A 21,699-nucleotide genomic window follows, 5' to 3' on the forward strand; every position below is an offset into this window, starting at 1 on the left:
GAGAAGCAGGCTTCCCACTGAGCCGGGAGCCCGATGCGCCTGGGATCAGGACCTGAGCCAAAGGCAGACACTTAATGACTGAGCCACCCAGGCGCCCCTACCATGTACTGATTCTGCTGTTAAATAACTTCTCTGTCAGATTTTCTATCAGTAAAATGGGGGTGGTAATCACAGAACCTAACTCTTGGCAAAATAAATAATCGATATATACAAAGCACTTAGAACAAAGTATTTGCAGTCATCACTATTATCACTGTTGTAGTAATCCTGCTAAGGAGTGAGGGTGGTCTGAACTAAGGCGGTGGCAGTGATGGAAGCGGCCAAATTCAGGAGCTGTAAAGACAATAGAATTGACGGGTGTCAGGGATTGGTTGGACGTCAGCTGGGTAGATCAGAGAGCAAGAAGTTGAGGATGAAATGTAGGTGTTGGGTTTGATCGGTTGAGCGGATGGTGGTTCCTGTCCCCAAAGTAGGGAAGAACTGTAATCGAAAGAGGTTTGTGAAGTGAGGTAAACAGAAGTTCAGCTTGGGGTGTCTTAAGCTTAGGTACTTGGTTGATGTAAATAGAAATCTAACATGGGACTAGATTGACATATAAGTAGATAGAAGGTTGATTGATACAAGTAGATGTAATAAGATTGATGTAAGTAGACATTTGGGAAGCAGCCAACTGTAAGGATTAGAGATGAGAAGTGTGATGTGGGCTGAGGAAAGGGATGTAGGAATTGTCAGTGTGAATCTGGTCATGGCACTTGGATAACCCAGAAAGAAGCTGGAGTCTTAGAGAACTATGAACTATGAAGAACACCAACAGAGGAGGATCAGACAAAGAACCCGTAAGCCAAAGAAAAGATCTAATTTGGAGGAAGATAAGCATGAAGTTTAAATCCATTAAATATTCTCTTGTCGAGGTGGGCGAATTTGAGAAATATTTAAATTTGCAAGTTTTGCGTCAGCATAGGCCAGCCTAAACCATAGCGTGTATTTCACAATGGGTCTTCCATGTACTGCGATTTCACAAACGCCATGTTCCATACTCTTCCAGTATACACTGTGCTCTTTATGGAATATTAGGCAATGTAGAGTGGTTGCTCTGGCGACAGATGTTGACATCTGATGACCTGTTCAGTCTGCTTTTCTGTATTTGACATTTCCTTCCCCTCATTTTTTACCTCCCCAGTTACAGACTCACTGGAGTCTTGATGTGAAAAATTGAAGTGGGGGAGACTGTCTTCTTTATGTGTTATACTTGGTTCAACATCAGTAGCTTGGGTCCAGTATCATAAAGTTTTAGAAAGATTTCTCTATTTTAATTGGCTTACAACACTGCCACAACACTTTTGGAAAGAGCCGGGAGCTACGTTGGAGAGTCAGTAGGGCTCACAGGTTAGGCTGCAGCTAAGTCCTTGCCACTTAGGTGTGTGATGATAGAAGGCTGATCCAGAAGCCTTATCTACCTTATAACACATGCCTGAAGAAAGGTATCACATTTATATAATCAGGCTGAGTGTTGCATTTTATATTTAGTTTTGTGTTATAGGAGGAAAAACTTTGAAACGGACCAGAAAGATTATTAGGTGTACTGTCTGACTCTGCTTCTGGGTTATCTTGCCCTCTCCTTATCTTTGAGCTATTTACAGTGCTAGAAACGACAGAATACTGATGGTAATGCAAAAGATTCTCATCCATTGAAATGGAAATTGTGTCCAGTGGCGTGCAATTGGTTATCGCCTTGTGGATATTGACCAGTGTTACCAGTTTTGCATCTATTTACAAACCCTTTGCCGTATTCTTGATGTTTAGATATTTGTTCTTTGGATTCGCCTTCGAACCACTTTATCACCATACAGGTTTCCTTTTTAAATAAGGGATCAATTAAACTCTATGTCTGATGTTAAAAACAATTGTTTTGTTACCTACACACATGTGTGTTTATACTGCATATAACACCTCTAGAAAGATTCCCAAAGTGCTGGCTGTGATTGCCTCTATAGGAGAGGAGGCAGGAAAATGTGCTTTTCATTAGATGCCCTTTAGGGTCCTTGGAATTTTCTATCATATGCTTATATTACCTAAACAAATAAATTTTTAAAATTCCTTTTTGAACTCCCCCAAATCAATCCTTAGCTAGCCCTTACCAAAACTTCAGCTAAATTCACATTTAAATTAACTGGCTGGGTGATGGACACTGGGGAGGGCGCGTGTTGTGGTGAGTGCTGTGTGTTGTTAAGACCGATGAATCACAGACCTGTACCCCTGAAACAAATAATACATTATATGTTAATAATAATAAAAAAGACAGATTAAAAAGTAATAGAAATTAATTAATTAACTGGCTGTCTAAAGAATCTTCGTTTCTCAATAAGCTCCCAGCAGATAGCAGCCTACATCTCAATGTCATACCGAACCCTTTTCTTCTGTACTCTTTAAGGTCAAGTTTTTAACTTTACTTTTCAAGATAACTCTAAGACCGTAGACACATTTTGGTCAGATGGTCCTAATTCTGTTATGAATCTATGAAGGACTCCGATAATCTCAGTGTGGAGTGAAGGCGCAGACCCGGCTGCCTGTTCTGTAGTTTTAAGTTCACCTTGCCTCTTCCCCAGCTGTGCATACTCAGTAATCCTCTTGGCTAATTATAGCTAGCAGCTCTTCCTCTGAGCTTGAGGTTCTCAAGCTTGGATGCATATTAAAATCACTTGGGGAGCTTTTAAAAATGGGAATGCCCAGACCAATTAAATCACGAAGTCTGGGGGTGGGACACAGACATCAGTATTTTTTAAAGTCACTGAGGTGATGCTAATATTGAAAAACGCTGCCCTGTGCGAAGAATGGTACTGATTCAGCAAAAGCTTCACATTGGATACCTCAGCAGCAAAAGCACTCGGGATTTCTGACCGGAAGATCTGCAGGGGTGGTGGGGGGAGGGTCCACACAGACACGGGAGACAGCCCTTACAGAATATCCGTATGCACCAAATCTGGTTTTCCTTGGGCTACCTCTGGAATGGGGCAGACTAGGTATTTGGTTTAAAGGCCTAAACTGACTTAGTTAGTCTTTACCATATTGTTTTTGTTTTTTTAAAAAAAATAGTTCTGAATTCAGCTAAACTCTCGCTGAGTAGAAAATAACCGACTATTGAGTGCCTATCCCCGCCTTTTCCTCTGCCGTTAGAGGCACAAAGCCAGCCTCGTGATGGGTGCCATCCAGTACCACTGCCACCATATGGCTGTATTACTGACAGGTAGTTATATTTATCATACACCGGACGTCTGGGAAAACCACATACTGTACATGACCTAGTAAATGTCTGTTTTTGTCAAAGCTCCTAGAACCCCAGTGCTTTAACCCATAACAATGTGCTTTATTAAGAGGTCTTTGATAGTTAGTTTTAGAAGGAGAGAGGTTAAAAAAAAAATGTATCCATTCGTTTATTTTGGAATGGTAAGGCAAGGAAATAACCTATTTCTTGGGATGTCCTCCCCCTGCCCAGAAGATATCTCTTAACGGAAAGTCCTGATTAATAGCCTGCTTCTGTTTAACATTTTAAATCTTTTTATTGTTGCCTCAGCCTTTTATTAAACATGAAAATTTGTATCATAAACTCTTCTGTGGTTTGCTTTCATGTACTCATTGTATATCCCCCTCCCTTTTGTATAGGAAGAGAGAGATGTCAATAACCCCATGCCTAACCGAGGAGGCAATGGATTAGCTCCTGGGGATGACAGGTTCAAACCTGTGGTGCCATGGCCCCATGTTGAAGGAGTAGAAGTGGACTTAGAATCTATTAGAAGAAAAAACAAGGCGAAAAATGAACAAGAGCGCCATGCTGGAGGAGATAACCAGGAAGACATAATGCAGAGGCAGTATCTCACATTTAAGCCTCAGACATTCAGCTACCGAGATCCTGTGCTACGTCCAGGGGTCCTTGGTAACTTTGAACCCAAAGAACCTGAGCCTCACGGAGTGGTTGGTGGCCCTGGAGAGAACGCCAAGCCATTGGTTTTGGGACCAGAATTCAAACATGCAATTCAAGCCAGCATTAAAGAGTTTGGATTTAACATGGTGGCAAGTGACATGATCTCACTGGACCGCAGCGTCAATGACTTGCGACAAGAAGAGTAAGCACATCCTCTTCTTTCTAAAATTGGGGCAACTATTGTTTTGATAGATATTTAGTTAGATTGTTAGAAGGGAGAAAATATTTTTGCCTTTATTTCAAGGAAATAAAAGGCTCTTCGGTCTGCAAAATGGCCAGGAGGAGGAGATCGCTTCATTTATGCCATAAGATTGAAGGTATGACATACAGAATTCTGGGGGTTTGACATCAGTGCTGCTCAGATGTGGTCCCTGGACTGGCACCAGTCTGTGAATTTTTTGTTACCAATCCACAATGAGAAGGTGAACTTGTACCAGAGTGTAAACCAACCAGTAAATACTTTGTTTAGTATAAGTGACAATTTTTTAATAACTTTCTCGATGCGTTGATTTTCATGCTGGATCAAGCCCCTTGGAATAATAACAAATAGTAACACTGCTTTAGATGTCTCTTGTAATTACCTCGATATTGATGTTTCCCTTAATTTTTTTCTCAGTACTATACCTGGTAATCAGAACTCTCTCGGTCTATGCAAAAGAAGCAGCCGAACGGATAAAACCATGGCCTAAACTTTCAAATTATTTTCATGTAGTTTGATTTAAAATAAAGGATTTCCAGCTCTTTTGGTAGACAGTGGTTATTGAATGAACTCAAAGCTTTTCTCTTTCAGTTTATTTAATAACCAGTTCTACTCCTATAGGGATCTAAATAGGCTCCATTAACATGGGTGCAAATTTAATTCTGTGCTACTAGAAAACTCTCAAAATGTATTCGGATGATGTATTGTTAGTGGTTAATGTAATCTTTGTCCTAAAAGGTTAACACCTTTACGCACACACACTCAGACCCCACAGCAGCGTCTGACCACTAAGAAAGATTCTATACCTAGTAAAGTGCTACTCAGTAGACATTTTTTTTCTTTTCAAATTTTTGTTTAAATTCTAGTTAGTTACCATACAGTACAATATTGGTTTCAGGAGTAGAATTCAGGGATTCATCACTTACATTCAACACCCAGTGCTCATCACAACAAGTGCCCTCCTTACGCCCATCACCCTTCTAGTCCGTCTCCCACCCACGTCCCTCCATCACCCCTCGGTTTGTTCTCTGTAGTTAAGAGTCTCTTATGGTTTGCCTCTCTCTCTTTTTCTTTTCCCCATCTCACATGTTCATCTGTTTTGTTTCTTAAATTCCAAGACTTTGGACCTTCAGATATTAATTCAGAATGAGAGGGGGTGAATGAAATATGCCAAGAGAGCAGAGGGAACAGAAGTACAGAACCATGATGGTGAGAGGGGTTAAAGCATCTAAAGGGACTACGAAGGACGAATCCTGGAGCAGTTGATTACAAGTCATAGTAGAGGCTTGCCTGGTCATAAGGTTGCCAGATAATTTTATTAGCAAATTAAAATAGAGGACACTTGGTTAGATTTGAATTTCAGATGAATAATGAAAAACGTTTAGTATATATATCGCAAGCAGTGTATGGGACATACTTATACTTTAGAAAATTGTTGTTTGTCTGAAACTTGAATTTAACTGGGTGTCTGTTGTTTGTCTGAAACTTGAATTTAACTTCCAGTGAGGGGCTAAGGGTGGTTATTACGGAGCTAGAACTGCCATGCAAATAGCCTTTAGGACCCGTGTGAGGCTCTGCAGCTCCTGATCTGGAGTGTGTCCCATTTATCTAAAATATAGCACTTAAACATACTGTTTATCTCTGTGACAGAAGGTTCTTTGAGAACCTATCAATGGCATTCTCCCCACTGAGGAGGGAAGGGAAGGGGAGAATAACGTATATTGACTTCCTACTACATGCCAGGAATTAAGTAATTAATTACTTAATTACAACCAAACTGAGAGTTTTTAGCTATGTAGGTAAAGTCTGAAGCCTGGAGCTCTGACTTCTGTGTATTCGCCCAGCAAAATGGCAGAGTGGTGGTTCAGCCCAAGGTGGTTTGGTGCGAAAGCCCTATCTTTCCACCACATGTCACCTCAAGGTAGGTCTTTCCCTGGGAGATATGCCTCCGTGCCATGTTACAGTCAATGGGTGAGCTTAGTGTAGAAATGGAGATTTTTAGCATGTGAGCTATTTATAAAAGATAGACCATAAAAACACCAATATAAATCTGGCTGATTTTTCAACATAAGAAATAGGCTAAGAAAATCAAATGACCTACAAGACAGAGAAGTACACGCCTCTGTGTCTCTCTCTCCTTCACCCCACACATCCATTCTGTGTGCAAGGCCCCTAGCTTCTGCCACCAAAATATGTCTCAGATTACTTCTGAGGCAAGTTCTTTCATCGCCACTGCCACCATCCAAGTCCAGGCCACCATCTTCTCTCTTGGAATCCCGCAAGAATCTCCTTCATGGCTTCTCCATTTCGACTTCTGCCTCCTACCTTATCCGCACAGAAGCCAGTGTGGTATCTGAACCACTCAGTTTGAGCTTATCTGTGATTCTTTGCCTTCCAGGTGCACTTAAAGTAGAACCCAAACTCCTGAGCAGCTGTCGCGACCCTTCTCTGCCTTGACCTCCTCTTGTTACTGTGCTCCTCGCTCACAGCGCTCTAGTTGGGCTGGCCTTTCCCGGTCTCTTTGCCTGTGCCCTTCCCTCCTCTATGAACACTTTCTCCCTTCCTGGGGCTGGCTCCTTCCCATTCTTTAGGTCTGGTGGAACCTCTCTATCCATGCTGTCTAATCCATGCCCTGCTTTATCTTTTAACACTGCTCTCTGGCCATTTCATTCATAGTACATATCTATTTTATAATTTATCAAATTTATATAGGTATTGGTTTATTTAGTTGTTTATTGACTGTCTTTCTTACTACATGATAAGGTCCTGGGAGCAAGTCCTGTTTTCTTCACCAGGTACTTCCAGTAGCTGACACCAGTTGATAAATATCTGTTGAGAGAATGAATGAATGAATGAATGAATGGAATCTGCTAGGGTTCCAACCTTGACTCCATTACCAGATGTGAGATCTTAGACTAGTTACTTACCCGCTCTAACCCTCGGTTACCTAATCCTTAAAATGGGTCTAACAGTACCTATCTCCCAGGATTGCCATTAGAATTAAATGATGTAATAGGCTAAAAGTCTTTTGTCACAGGCCTGCTGGTTAGAAACGTAAGTGTTCTTGAATTATTATTATTATTATTATTATTATTATTGTCATCACTGTGGCACTTTCTTCAGGTCACATACCTTCTTGTCAGAATTTTAATGTTTTCAGTTATTATTTAACTTTGAGGTCCTCTGTTGCCTTTTGGAAAATGCAAATGTCACGCACTGCCTTATCTTCATCATCTCGCTTCTACTTGTACCTTCCCTCTCCTGTCGCAAGTTTTTTAGACACACCAATTGCTGCCCAAACCCCCAAACTCTCTGAGTCCTCCTTGGTCTTATATAACTTCCTTCCTTCCTTTCTCTCTCTCTTCTGTCCTTTCTTTCTTGCCTTCCTCATTGCATCCCTCTTTCCCCTTCTTTTTCCTCTCCCTTCCTTCCTTCTTCCATGCCACACATAGGCTGATCACTTGCCGTGTTCTTTTCTCTTGCATAAGTACTTAGAAATAGGTTATTGCATGTTTCTGTGTGTCATTCCTGTAAGTATGGTGTCCCCAGCCAAACAAAAGGACCCAAGACTATCTTAGCAGGTGCTCCTAAGCCCCTCTTCAAACTTGTAAGCTAGTGGGAAAACTCTTTCTTTTATGCTTCAAAATACTCAAGCATTATAACCCCCAGAGAGAGAGAGTGCATGCAAGCTTGCAAGCTTGAGAGCGCATGGAGGGTGGGGCAGAGGGAGAGAGAGAATCTTAAGCAGGCTGCACCCCCAGCTTGGGGCCCAGGCGGGGTTCGATCTCACTACCCCAAGACCATGACCTGAGCCAAAATTAAGAGTTGGATGCTTAACTGACTGCGCCACCCAGGTGCCTCCACCACCACACACCCCCCCTGCTCTGAAACTTTTTAAAACTGAATCCAGATTTTTTTTCCCCAAGATTTTATTTATTTATTTTAGAGAGAGAGTGAGCGCTTGAGCAGAGAGGGAGGGAGACTGAGGGAATCTCCAGCAGACTCCATGCTGAGTGCAGAGCCCATCGTGGGGCTCGATCCCACAACCCCGAGATCATGACCTGAGTCGAAACCAAGGGTCAGTCACTTAACTGACCGAGCCACCCAGGTGCCCTGAATCCAGATTATTTTTTAAACTTGATTCTTTCTCATAATTTAAAAAAAAAAAAAGAGAGAGAGAGAGAAGCTTCATTCCTCTTTGAACACTGAAAATTCAATGTAGAATAAATAATTTCTAAGTAGAGTTATTCATATATTAGGATGTGGATAGTCTTAAGAATTTAATCTAAAATAAAAAGGCCAACAACAAATAAAACTTCCCTAAATTTTACATATTATCCAATATGTATATTAGCACTTTTCTCCTTTTTCTGGAAACGTATTGAAAGCATAGCATACATCCATATCGCACACACAGCCTCCCTTATGCTCATCCCGCGTGGGGAATATGCTACACAGAGCCTACGAGAGACTGCACCTCTGGAATATAGGCCTTATCAGCCCTGTCCTCTTGCATCCATCAGACATTTATTCATTTATTTTTTTAAAGATTTTATATATTTGAGAGAGAGAGATTGAGAGAGAGAGAGAGCACAAGCAGGGAGAGCAGCAGGCAGAGGGAGAGGGAGAAGCCGACTCACCGCTGAGCAGGGAGGCTGCCATGGGGCTCCATCCCAGGACCCCAGAATCAAGACCTGAGCCAAAGGCAGACGCTTAATCGACTGAGCCACCAGGTGCCCCTCCTTCAGACATTTAAATGAGCCACCTGCCAAGCCTGGAAACCAATCTTTGGGGTTATTTGTCCAGCTCTGACATCTGACACTGTGGTTAACTTGTTTGTTCTTGTGGCTGTTCCATAGTCTTTTCAGATGAATGTTCTCTACCTTAGAAACAAGAGAGAACTGCCCAGCTGCCAACATGACTCATACTTATGTATGTTACAGCTTTGAATTACATGTACTGGCTGAGTAATTTACTGGCTGTTGATTGCTTGTTAAAAGAGTGAGTAACTGTATTTTGAGTGAACTGGAGGCCTACTTCTTTTTTAGAAACTTGATCCAAGAATGACTTCACCTGCCTTCACACAAATTTCCTATAAAAAACACATATAGTTTTTTTCACAGTTCAACAGATATCAAGTATCTCCAATAAGCAATGCGCTGTGCTAACCCATCAGTTGACAAAATACTAGTCCTTGCCTTCAGGGGGCTCCCCATCTGCCCCTGGGGAGAAGGGAAAGAAATCCACAACAGGAGAGTCATAGGAAAGGGGTGAGCAAAATGATGTAGTTCAGAGGGGGGAGGGGCACGTCAAGTTACAGGAGTCGGAACAAGGTTGAGGGAGGGGACACCAGGGCTGAAGCCTGGAGGATGAGTCGGGTCTTCCCAAGAAGAGTTATAGGTTTAGAAGACATAAAGGCAGGCAGTGACTAGGAAAAAAGCGAGTGGTAGAGTATATACTTGGATCAGGAAGTATGTGTAGAGAAACTGGTAGGATAAGTAGGGTCAGGTTTGAAGACCACAGGGCCACACACACAGTCTGCTGGTTGGTGGTCAGCAAAGAGCCTCCAAAGGTTACACAGAGAACCTTAGGGGACTATCGGACTGGTAAAGATGTCGAGAATGGATTAGGGGGTGGAGACCCGTTGGAGGGTTAGTGGCTTAAGAGAAGGAGCTTCAGCGAAGGTTCCGGGACCAGAAAAAGGAGACTCAGTGTAAGAGAACAGAAGAGTTAGAATCAGTAGGCCTTGGCAGCTTGATGGAGTGGAAGGAGGAATCCAAGACAAATCCAGTGCTTGGAAGGGCGTAACACAAAGAATGGCGCTGTTAACAGGAGAGGGCGGTTGGGATGGAGCAGGCCCAGTGACCTAAACCGCTTCCCTGGCCAGCTTCAGACGAGTTCACGCGGAGCCCAGCAGCATGGGGGGCCTGCGTGTGGGGAAAGGTGGAATGATCTGTTTGTGAATATGTTAGATTTTCTTCAGATAAAGCTCCAGATTTTATTTCCCCTGCTGAGAACTAACTGCTGATGCAAATACATGGAAATTATTCTTGCCCTTTTTCTGCCCAAGAAGGCAGACAATCAGAGGTATATAATCCAGGCTATTTAGTTTCAAACAAATGAATTAAATATTTTGACTTGTTGAGCAAATTCATCTGCTTCTAATATTTAACCTTTCCTCCTACCTACACACCAATTGCATTTTTATTTTGTAGAAAGCTATCTTCGTTGCATTTACAAAGTGAAATAATAGATGTTAAAGTGCTCCAGAAATTCTAAGAGCTATGCAAATGTTAATATGATTAATTGTTAATAACTTTCTTAAGCTTGTCTGTGGGAAATTGAAGGGTTTTTTTAGAGATATTTTACATTGACACTCATGCCTTATAGACCAGACAATTCTCTTCTTACCTGATACCAAAATATTCAGGTTTATACTCTTATTTCATGTGAATTGTGATCATGAGCTTTTTAAAAAATCTTTTCTATTCATGTTAAAGGCTTTCTTTGATATCTTTGTTTAGAATATAGTGCTATAATTTATAAAACAGGTGCTATTTTCAAAACGTTTAGTAGATATAGTATAGGGTTCCTTTTAAATTTCAGTTTCTACGTATGACCCATAGGTTTCAGTTAGAGCTAACTAAAACTGAGCTGGTCATCAGAGGCTAAAACGAATTATTAGAATAATGTATAAACCCAATATACACATATATATATATATGTGAATCGTGTACATGCATATGGATTTCACCACTTTATCCCAATTTCTATTACCAGAATACGTGGTGGACCCCATCCAAACTGCACTGATCACAGTTACTAACATGTGAGCCTCTTCTCTCACGAGGATGGCCCAAGATATGTCTCATTTTCCAAACTACAGTTTGGCAACCCTAAATCTAATCTGTAGGAAGCACATTTGAAATTGGTTTCAGATGACCCATGATGGACATATTGCTTCTTTTTTATCTCCAAAGTATTACTTTCTAACTGGCTTGACATTTTTTACTCTTAGAAGCCACTTTTTGTAAGTTCAGAGGTTTCCCAGATTAACTTTCAAAATAAATTGTGCTCTAATGCCCAGTTTCCCTTTTTCCTTTTCTTCTAAACACACACATAGGAAATCACACACATGCTTACACACACTTTGCACTTTGGAGTTTTCTCCATTATGGTGGCCGAGCTGATTTTTGTTTAAGGTCCTGGCTGACAACAGGAAATGTATTTAGCCAAAGTGGAATTATTACAGAGGTCAGGGGTAACTGAGGTCAGCCCAGTTTCCACAGCAGTTGAGAAGGGTACCACGTTCATAAAGTGAGCCTACAAAAACTGGAAATAGAGGAAATTCCCTCTAAGCCACCGTGAGCAGAGGGGCAGCAAATCTGGAGTGCCGCCCTCTCCTTGATAGTACTCTGGGATGGCTCACTCCCCTTGGTGGAAACATTCTTCTCCTGCCGAGACCTCATTTGGTTGATAAGGACCTTCCCATTCAGTAGTCATTTCCCAAGTTGCTCTATCGAGAAGGGCCCTAGCGTCATTTCCCCTGCCCTTATCTGCCCCTCTGTCCCCATCACCGGCATTACAAAAGTGTAAGGTATGCCTGAGGAAAAATTATGAACGCAGGTGGTTTATTTTTGTTTTTTTCAAGCCCTCCACCCCCAACCAGGAATTTAGGATAGATTCCCTGCTGGCTAGTTAGAAAAATGTTTATAGAAGCACCACTAGATATCCCATAACATCCCACCCCGAAGGTAGACAATTTCGGGGAAAGGAAAATCTTGACTCTTCCCCCCCCACCCCCTTCAGGATAAGTTTCCCACCCCTGAGGAGCACTGCCATGGAGGTTAAGGGAGGGTTTTGATGCTCTCTTCTACGGCATCTCAGTTTTGGAGCTAACAATTATTTCAGATGCTTAGTCCCTGTCCTCTGCTACAAGGTTATCAATTCCTCCCCGGGGAGAGCTCCAGACACAGACCCAGGCAGGCCACGGTGCCATGTGGGTGTCGGAACACACGTCCCCCTAGGGGGTTGGCACGACCTGCTCTGGTAAAATAGCAGCTCAGACGAGTGGATGAAGCCAGGGCCGTCAGATACAGCCTGTTTATTCCAATGTGTGTCTCCTCAATGCATATCGGCTCTTGTGTGTTTGGTGAATAAGAGAAATGGTATCAATTCCGTGCAGAAGTGCTGAGGGTTCCTACATCTCGTCGTGCATGTGAATGTTTAGAAGAGGTCAAGGGCAAGGTTTCTCACCAAGTGACCCTAACAGTGTATTTATGAAGATCTTAAGAGAAAAGCTGACAGTCTGGAGGAATACTTTTCTTTAGTTCAAGAAAGCGGGGGTTGGGGGGTGTAGTGTCTCCTAGATGCACTAACTACACTTGCTACTATATTAGGCTGTCTGGGGAAGCTGCCAGTGCATCCAGAGAAGCTGAGAGGAAATGGATTGGTGAAGAAGGGTGTCTCTGGATCAGACTTTTAATTTTGGCGAAGTTGCTCTGTATTAGAAGCAAATGTCCCCGGGGCCTACAGGAAGGAAAACAGAAACGCCCGGGATTAGAGGCTGCAAAGAATGGCCTGTGAACGTCAGTGGTGATTTTAGCTTACGCGGATTGATTTTGTTCTCCTCGGGGCTCTGGTCCCGACGTTCCCTGGGTTTGGAGTGGTCTCGTCCTTTCCCTATTTTTCCTTTAAGTCCTCTTTTCTTTTTTTAAATACATGATTTTGCAAAACAGAGGTTTATTGGGAGAGGATCGATCGCTCGATCGATAGATCTCTATATGGCACTGTAGCAGAAGTGTCTGTATTGTACCCAAATGGTAGTCAAAGCCAAACTTGTGGACAGAGGCATAGTGTGACTGCAAAGTCATAATATAAGGTGTTTTCTACATTTAAGATGAATTATGTACATGAAACTGGTTAACTGTTAGGCCAAGCATGAACAAACAGTTAAGGAAGAGAAGAACCCTACCTTTATTTATTCCAGAAGCCCTGCAGCCATCCTCGAGGTTAGTGCTCTGTAAGGGAGTGCTCCTGTTAGGCCACACGCTCGGGAGAAACTCTGGCCAGTTTAGAGCCAGGTCTCACTACTGTCATGATAGGCTGTAAAAACCCAAGGTGACAGCCTCACCCTTTCCACATGGACACATACAGATACCTCTGGGATTTCCGGTAGAAAGGATTAGTTTTGTAGAAAAGCAAAAGGTAGGATCTGGGAGAGATGGCAGTCTTTGAAAGTGGTTGCACTTTTAAAGGTCAGAGCCTTCCTTCCTTTTGACTGATTGAGTTTCAGGCTGACATCCACTCTGCGATGTGTGGGGCAATTTTGACAGCTCCCCCGTGGTAGACACAAGTCCTTGGGGGAGAGCTGTAAGTAAGGATCATCAGTATCAAGTTTTTTTTTTCCATAGCAAGTATTATAGAAGAAGTAAGATGAATAATTTGTCGTACGACTTCTTGAGTGCATTTGTAAGTTACTTATCTTTGCTCACTTTAAGCTGAGAATGTAAAAAAAAATGTACTTGGTATGTTGCAAATAGAATTACTCTTATTCTCGCAACACATAAGGTGAACATGCTAAAAAGTAAAAAGGTCAAGTGAATTGCGTGCATTAAAATTATGTTAAAATACAATTTGAGTTCAGTAATGTCCAGGAAATGGCCCATAGTTTTGCTCTCCTCTTCACGGCATCCCTGCAGCGAGATTCCACTCTCCAAAATGTAGTCAATGTGTAGGAGGAAAAAATCACAGTTTTAATAACCTAGTAACTCATTTTAGAATGAGCCATGCCATTTTAATCAAAAGGAAAATACCGCTCATTCTCCAGAATAGCGGGTCCCAGTGAGCAAATCAAACACCAGGATGAAGGGCTCTGGAGAACCATGTGAGAACCTGCACGGCACGTCCTTAGACCCTGGACGTGCACTACTGTGACTTTAAAGGAAGGAGTTGTGAAGTCGTCCCCAGAAGCAAATGTGAACAGCAGACCGCTGTGTTTCATCGTTTGTGAGGCAGGAGCTCCCTCCAGAGCCACACGGGCTGTGCCGCAGGCCTGCTGGCGCGGGTCGCTCCCTAGGAAGATGGGCAGCGCACCCTTCTTCTCTGAAGGACAGAACGGGAAAGGAGCGACGAAGGAAGACAGACAAACTCTTTCCTGAAAGATTTTGTTGAGGCGTGTGTGAAGCACAGCTGATTGGGGAAGTAGCATCAGGTAGTCAGTCTTACTTAAAATCAAGCAAAGAGGGGCGCCTGGGTGCCTCGGTCAGTGAAATGACTGCCTTCGGCTCAGGTCATGATCTCAGGGTCCTGGGATCGAGCCCCAAGTTCAGCTCCCTGCTCAGCGGGTAGTCTGCGTCTCCCTCTGCCTCTGCCCCTCCCTTGCTCTCTCCCTCTTTCTCAAATAAATAAATAAATGGTTTAAGAAAATAAAATCAAGCAAAGAGTATCTTCTAGGCAGACAGTGAAACAGCCTAGACTGGGTTTGACTGCTTCGTAACCTTCTCTGGCTTCTGTCATATCTGCTAGTCTCTGCCTCCACAGTCAGATGCTGGTCATTAGAGCTCAGGGCAGGACAAGTTGGAGTTAAGGGTGTGCTAGGGGACATAGGCCATAGACCTAGAAAGACACAGAAGGGCAAGTTCCAGCCCGAGGGCATTTATTTATACTTTTTTATATGGTTCTTTGGGGAAATATTTCTCAGTCGCTTTATTTATTTTATTTTTTTAAAGATTTCATTTATTCATTTGACAGAGAGAGCACAAGCAGGCAGAGTGGCAGGCAGAAGCAGGCTTCCAGCTGAGCAGAGAGCCCGACATGGGGCTCGATCCCAGGACCCTGGGATCAGGACCTGAGCCGAAGGCAGATGCTTCACTGACTGAGCCACTCAGGCGCCCCCTTCTCAATTACTTTAAATGCAATATAAGCCATGTTTACCACGTCCACGGAATTAACTCTGTCATTGTGATGGTGCTTTGCTCCCCTGTTCCTCTGATACAGCAGGTAATGAAGACAGAGGTCCTCAGTAAATGACAGGATCAGTAGCATCATTGTCCATTTTATTGAGCACCTACTATATGTCTGGCAGTGTGCCAGGGGCTTTGATACACGATCTCCAATCGTTACAACCATATTGAAACAGTACATGTTTTTTCCCCTGTGTTTTTAGTACCTGAGGCTCAGAGAAGTAGGTAGTTTGAAGGTCACATAACTTTAAGATGGTGGCACTGGGATTCAAAGTCTGGCTTCTAGGGCACGTTGCCTTGTTAGTGATGCTAGACTAATGGCCAACGGGGTTATGTTACAGGACACTACAGTGTGTTTACTTTATGAAAAAGAAAACTGGGGAAAGTTAGGAAAAGGTAAAAGGCAAAGACATTTTTTTAAAGATTTTATTTATTTATTTGAGAAAGAGTGACAAAGATAGCCAGAGAGAACACCAGTAGGGAGGAGAGGGAGAAGTAGGCTCCCCGCTGAGCAGGGAGCCTGATGCAGGGCTCGATCCCAGTGACCTGAGCAGAAGGCAGATGCTTAACCGAATGAGCCACCCAGGCGCCCCGGGCAATGACTTTTTAGCTCGTTATTGCCGAATGTTTTTCTGCCGGTAAGACAGGGTTTCTCAGTCTCAGCACCATCACGTTCTTTGTCGTGGGCGCTGTCCCGTGCATAGTAGGGTGTTTATCAGCATCTCTGTAGTCTGCCCACTTGATGCCAGGAGCCCACGCACCCCTGGCCCTGGTTGTTGTGACAGCAACAACAACAGATGTCTCCAGAGTTTGCCACATGTTTCAGGTAGGGCAGAATCTGCCCTGATGAAGAATCACTGCCCTAGGAAGTCAGTCAAGGTCATGTTTCGGTGGGCAGGGTGAGGGTGGTGGTAATACAATAGAAAGAACGGAGATGGGATTTCTAGCATTTTGGAAAAGAAAAGCACAGATTGATTGAGCCAAATAAATAGGAAGACCTGATCCTTGGTAAAATGAAGTTAGTTATTAGAAGTGGAGGATTTTGTCATGGGTCTCCGGCTCCCTGGGGGCAGAGTATCAGTGGCATTACAGTAATCATTCATAGATAACATGGATATCTCTTTCACTTTGGTTCTGTGTAACGGATACTGGGGGTGCAATGCACAGAGCTGCCCTTTATTTATTCCACTACTGAAAAAAACAAAAACCCAATCCTGCCTTTTGTTTAATCCCACATTTCAGTCAGTGGTGGCCACTGATGACATTTTCCAGATTGAGTACATTTTGTCTGAACTTATCCTAAGTTATTCAACCCATCCTTCTCTTGAATTATCTCTTATTTCTATTCCACCCCCCCCCTTTTAAATCTGGACAATTAATACTTGTTGGGAAGGGAAATTATTCTAAGTAATAAATATTGACAATGCCTATGTTATTAACCTGTGAAGATAATTTTATACATATTAGGACCATTGTAAGGCAGTGATATTTCCGTTATGTATCAGCAAGTGTCAGAATGAATTAGGTAAAGGTAAAACCTATAACAAAATATCTGTTTAGTGACTTGGCCTGTTCAGATTCTATGGACCAGCAGTTCTTCACCTTTTGGTCTCAGGCCCCCTTTAAATGTTTAAAAATTATTAAGAGCCCGAAATTATTAGACTTCTTTTATGTGGGACGTATCTATCAAAATTTACCCTATTGAAATTAAAGCAGAAGTTTTTAATTATTCAGTTAATAGTAATAAACCCCTTACATGTTTACACATTTTATGAAAAATTAATTTTCCAAAATGATAAAGTATGGTAAGAGTAGAATTATTTTGCATTTTTACCAATTTCTTTAATGTTTGGCTTATAGAAGGTATCTAGATTCCAATATCTATTTCTGCCCATATGTTGTTTTGGTTGAAATATATGAAGAAAATCTGGCCTCACACAGATATGTAATTGGAAAAGAGGAGTATTTTTAATAGCCTTTTCAGATAATTGTGGGTATTCTTCCTTGATAACTGTGCCGAAATATAACCCATAGTAGTTTTTGAAGAGTGGTTCCAACGTAGAATCTACAACCATACCAACGAGCCTCTAAGACTCTGTTGTTAGTCTGTCTTGCAGGTCAGTGAGTCTTTTCACCCTGAATGATGTAACATCACCTGTTCATATCCTGAGTAATGCAGATCTTCCAAGTATTGACAGTTTCATTATCTATCTATCTATCTATCTATCTATATATATCTGATATATATATATCTGATAATATATATCAGATTGATATATCTGATAATATATATCAGATTGATACATTGATATATATGTCAGATTGATATATATATATATATATATATATATATAAAATCAATCATCAGTTCTCATCAGGAAGGGTTTTAACTCCTGGAAAGCTGTCATAATTCCAAAATTCTAAGTTTTGCTTGAAAGCGCAAGTTTTATCATCAGAAACAAGTGATGTCAGCTGCTTTCCTTAAAGTGACAGGCTCCCTTCATCCACATTTGAGAAAATGCCAAATAACCAAAAATTTCATCCTTTGAAAAAAATTGGCTAGTTCCGCTTGGAGCTCAATTATGCAGGTGCTTTTCCTTGCGACAGCCATCATAATGGAGCAGAGGTCCTTCTTTGAATACTTCCCATTCCGTCTCACAGAATATCAAAAAGGCCTGTACTCAAGGGCAGGATTTAGTACAATTAATAAATCTTCATCAGGGAAGATTTACTGCTTCATCTAGGACAGTCAGTGTAGATGGCATTGTTTTTGCTTTGAGAGTGTGACGGTGAGGGATACCATCAACACAAGTACCTTTTGGTGCTATTACCTGGATTTGTCCAAGGCCACAGCAGTTTTACCCACCACTGCTTTTGCCCCATCAAGGTAAATATCAACACAGTGAAAAAGGTATTAAGCTCTTGATATCATGAAAATAATTTTGACCTAACCAGGCTCCTGAAAGGGTCTTGGGGATCCCAGGGATCTGTGGATCATACTTCGACCACCACTGTTATAGATATTTAGAAAAAATTAGATAAATAATAAAAATGAGACTTCAGAAAAGAATTGTCATCTTCAGTCTTCCAGTTTGATCATTGACAAATTATAATGTTATAAAATTAAGTTAGAATTGTTATACCTGATTCATCGGTAATTTCACCAGGTTCCACGGTTAGTGATGATTTAGATCATTAAGACGCTTACCTGATCCAAAATTTAATTGGACCCATTTTAATTAACTGATAAAGAAGAACTTTATACTACAAAAAGTGCCAGAACATCCGCAGAAGGGTAGATGACCTGATAGTATGAGATCCTATCGCTAGACTAATTAATAGGATTGATGGATAAAGCAATACAAAAAAATGGCCAGCCTTAATATTCCTGGGACAGAAATGTTTTTAAGTGGTATGATGCAACCAGCCTCCAAATTTATAGTAGTTTTTTCTTAGCATAATAATTTAAATGGTTCAGAAAGGGTCTTACGCGAGTAAACAGGGTTTCAAACCCAAGGATTCAAGTTCAATAATTTATTGGCCAGGTATTTATTATACTAATATTTTTGTATCGGTCATTTTTGATATTTCAGGAATTCACAGCAGAGTGCCCAGACGTGGTTTATATTTACTGAAGTCTAGAGCTAGTACTAGAATACATCATCCAAGAGACCAATAGTATTGACATGGCCATTTTTGATCAGACATTATACAGATAACCTAAGTTAGCTTCCAAACTGCTGGCTCACTTGGGACATCTGCAAAGCTATTCCTTTCAAGACCTTCCTCTTTAGCAAATTACTAGACCCCCAAATGCTATTTTATTGGTATTTTATCATATATATATAGTTTATATAGACAAAATAATTAAGTTATAAAGTTAAAATTAGTCTTAGGACCAGATTTTTTAGTAAGGAAAATATAGCAACTTGAGGGGATGCTTTGATTTTTTTTCACTGCACCCCACCCTTTCATTTTCAAAAGGAAACGATCTGTATAATACCAGAAGGCGCTTATTATTTCTGTTCTAATGATTGTAAAACTAAACAGATACGCAATAAAATCAGGAAAAGCCAACTCTACAGGACAGTCGAATTAAGTCTTACATTTCCCATCAGTGTCCATTACAAAGTACATTGTGTGTGAACACACTTTGGTTGTTGATTCTCACGTCTCTGTCTTCATATAGTATGAGTTCTTTGAGGAAGCACTCCCCATAGTCCCGAGTCTCCGTTTCTATATCTGTAAAAAGGCGTTTTCAGTGTGTTTAACTTGCTTAGCCGCACCGTCCCCGGAATCCTTTCTTCAGATGACTCCCTTCATGACTCTGTGCATCTCCTTGAAACCACACTCCTTAATTCAGTTTAGAAACCACTAGACATTTTCCAAGGTCTCTTCCATCTGAAAATTACTTTTTTTCTCTGTTTCTACATTCTCCCCTGGGTCTTCCACGATGTTTCTCTTGATACAAGGGCTGAAAGGAACTAGCCAGCAAGCAGCTGGTGTGCAGCTGTTACCACTCTCGCTTAGCAGAGTGCTCTCTGTTCTGGCACTGCCGCTTCTTTCTGGAAGAGCTGAGAGCCTGGCAGCTTCTGGGCCAGTGCCAGGAGTGACAACTCTTCTTGGAAAGTAACAGTAGATGTGGTATTTATTAACTGAACTATGCTGTATCCAAGCAGAGGCAAGCACTGCTTTGACTCCAGCATGCTAGCAATTTGCACCATTTGGCAAAACTTGCCCTTGATGTCCAGCCCCTCGACGCTGTGCCCGACCTGGCAGAGAGAACATCACACTGGCTGCCAGGATACCAGGCTCACCCTTCTTTGGTTTCCCCAGGAGCAGGAAGGGGAGCAGAATGGATTAGCTGGAAGACAATCAGCCATTTTATATTGCCAAGTTCAACCGTGCTGGTGTCTCTCGGATAGACTCCTGCTGTGAGAGTGTCTCCTCTTGTTAACCATTGTGTGTGTCAGCTCCAGGGAGGGGAGGAGACCCATTCTGGCACATTGACCAAGAAGCGAAAGTCTCCGTTCTCCCATTGGAGAGGCTGCTGCTGTTTGAATATTTGTCAGGGTCTTTCCCCATCCATTTCTGTACATACAGCCACACTTATTAGAACGTAAAAATCTTGTTCTATAAGCTCATCACTCCCTATCCTCCCTTCTGTACTTTATACATCGGCCTCACCAGCCTTTTCTGTGTGATCTGAGGCTCGTGGCATGGTTAGCACCCTGCTGGCTCCAACGAGGCGGCAAGGATGTGCTGTTTCTGGCAGGTGTGATGGTGGGGTGGGCCCTTACCTCTCCTAGCCCTTCTCTCCAGCACACTCCCGTCCGTGGTTTTGCCTCGTCCATTGCCATCCTGCGTGCGGCCAGTTCTCTGCTTCCTCTCACGCCTCAGATGGCCCGGATGAACGGCCGATCACCACAGATGGGAGCCAGGTGCCCGAGATTGCACTTTCGAAGCCACGTGACAACTTTCAAAGGGCGTGGCTTGGACACTTCAAGAACCTTACACATAGTATATGAAGTATTTCACAGACTCAAAATTGTAGAGCCAAATGGAGCCAGAGAGGTCACTGATACTATTTCCTCATTTTGTGGATAAGGAACCGGAAGTCCACAACGTAAGCAATTACCCAGGACTATGTGGCTGCCAGGGGTGCGTCCAAGTCTCTGGGATATTTCACCACACCAGGTAAAAGATCAGGAAAGTCTGTTTATGAGAGCAGTCCTTTTAAACCTGAGACATTTTTACAGTAGTAACATTTTTGACTTAGAAACAAAAGGCGAGAGTATGTTATCAATTTCAAAGTGACTCTCTTTGAACGTAGGCGTTTAAAATTCCAACTATTGGCAGCAAGCGTCTCTGCTTCAATCTAAGTTGGAAGAAGCCGTCAGAAGGAGAGAGCAGAAAGGCACCGGAGCGCGAGCCCGGAGCAGAGGGGCAGTGTTAACGTTTGTGTAGTGCCTGTCCCTTAGATCGTGCGCCCTGCCTGGCCCCTGAGCTCATTCATACCCAAATACCAAGGAGATACTCTGAAAGAACTTTTCACTAGAACGTCTGCAGAACTCTGGGACAACAGATTACCACACTTGAGGGTATGTCAAAGCCGGTAGCACATCACCATCCAGTGGGTTCTGCAGCGACAGGAAGCTATGGCCTTGGCACAGATGGGCAAGTGTCTTCAACATGGTCCTGCCTTACACAGAAGCCGAGGCCCCTTTGCAGCAGGGCACCCCCCCCCCCCAGTGATCCTGAGCTAGAGGAAACAAGGGGTACTACGTGGTACCTGAGAGTAGTACTGAGTTCATGAGTGCACCCAAGGTACCTCTTGGGGATCCCACGCAGAGTTGAAAAGAATGATAACTAACATTTAGCAAGCCTTGCTTGCCTCTTCTAACAAATATGGATAAAATACTTGGCCCATAAAGGTATTGTGATTATGAAATGTGATAAAGAACATAAAAGCATATAACCCAGTAGGTAACATGAGCTCTGTGGGCCGGAGATCCCAGTGGTTGGAAGCCACCCTTGTCCCTGGTGCAGCGTAGACA

The 21,699-nt window shown here is 42.4% G+C and overlaps 1 protein-coding gene across 4 annotated transcripts in view; it reads left to right on the plus strand.

Moving 5' to 3' along the window:
* Positions 1–21,699, plus strand: part of GALNT7 (polypeptide N-acetylgalactosaminyltransferase 7) — a 135,054-nt gene that overhangs the window by 68,986 nt on the left and 44,369 nt on the right. For all 4 annotated transcript variants that reach the window (XM_026518854.4, XM_026518853.4, XM_048212281.2 and 1 more), the window contains exon 2: positions 3,661–4,121. In XM_026518854.4, coding sequence (XP_026374639.2) covers positions 3,661–4,121 — 461 coding nt within the window. The remainder of the gene's footprint in view (positions 1–3,660; positions 4,122–21,699) is intronic.

The sequence above is a fragment of the Ursus arctos genome, unplaced genomic scaffold (assembly GCF_023065955.2).
Source record: "Ursus arctos isolate Adak ecotype North America unplaced genomic scaffold, UrsArc2.0 scaffold_11, whole genome shotgun sequence".
In the NCBI taxonomy this organism is placed as follows: domain Eukaryota; kingdom Metazoa; phylum Chordata; class Mammalia; order Carnivora; family Ursidae; genus Ursus; species Ursus arctos.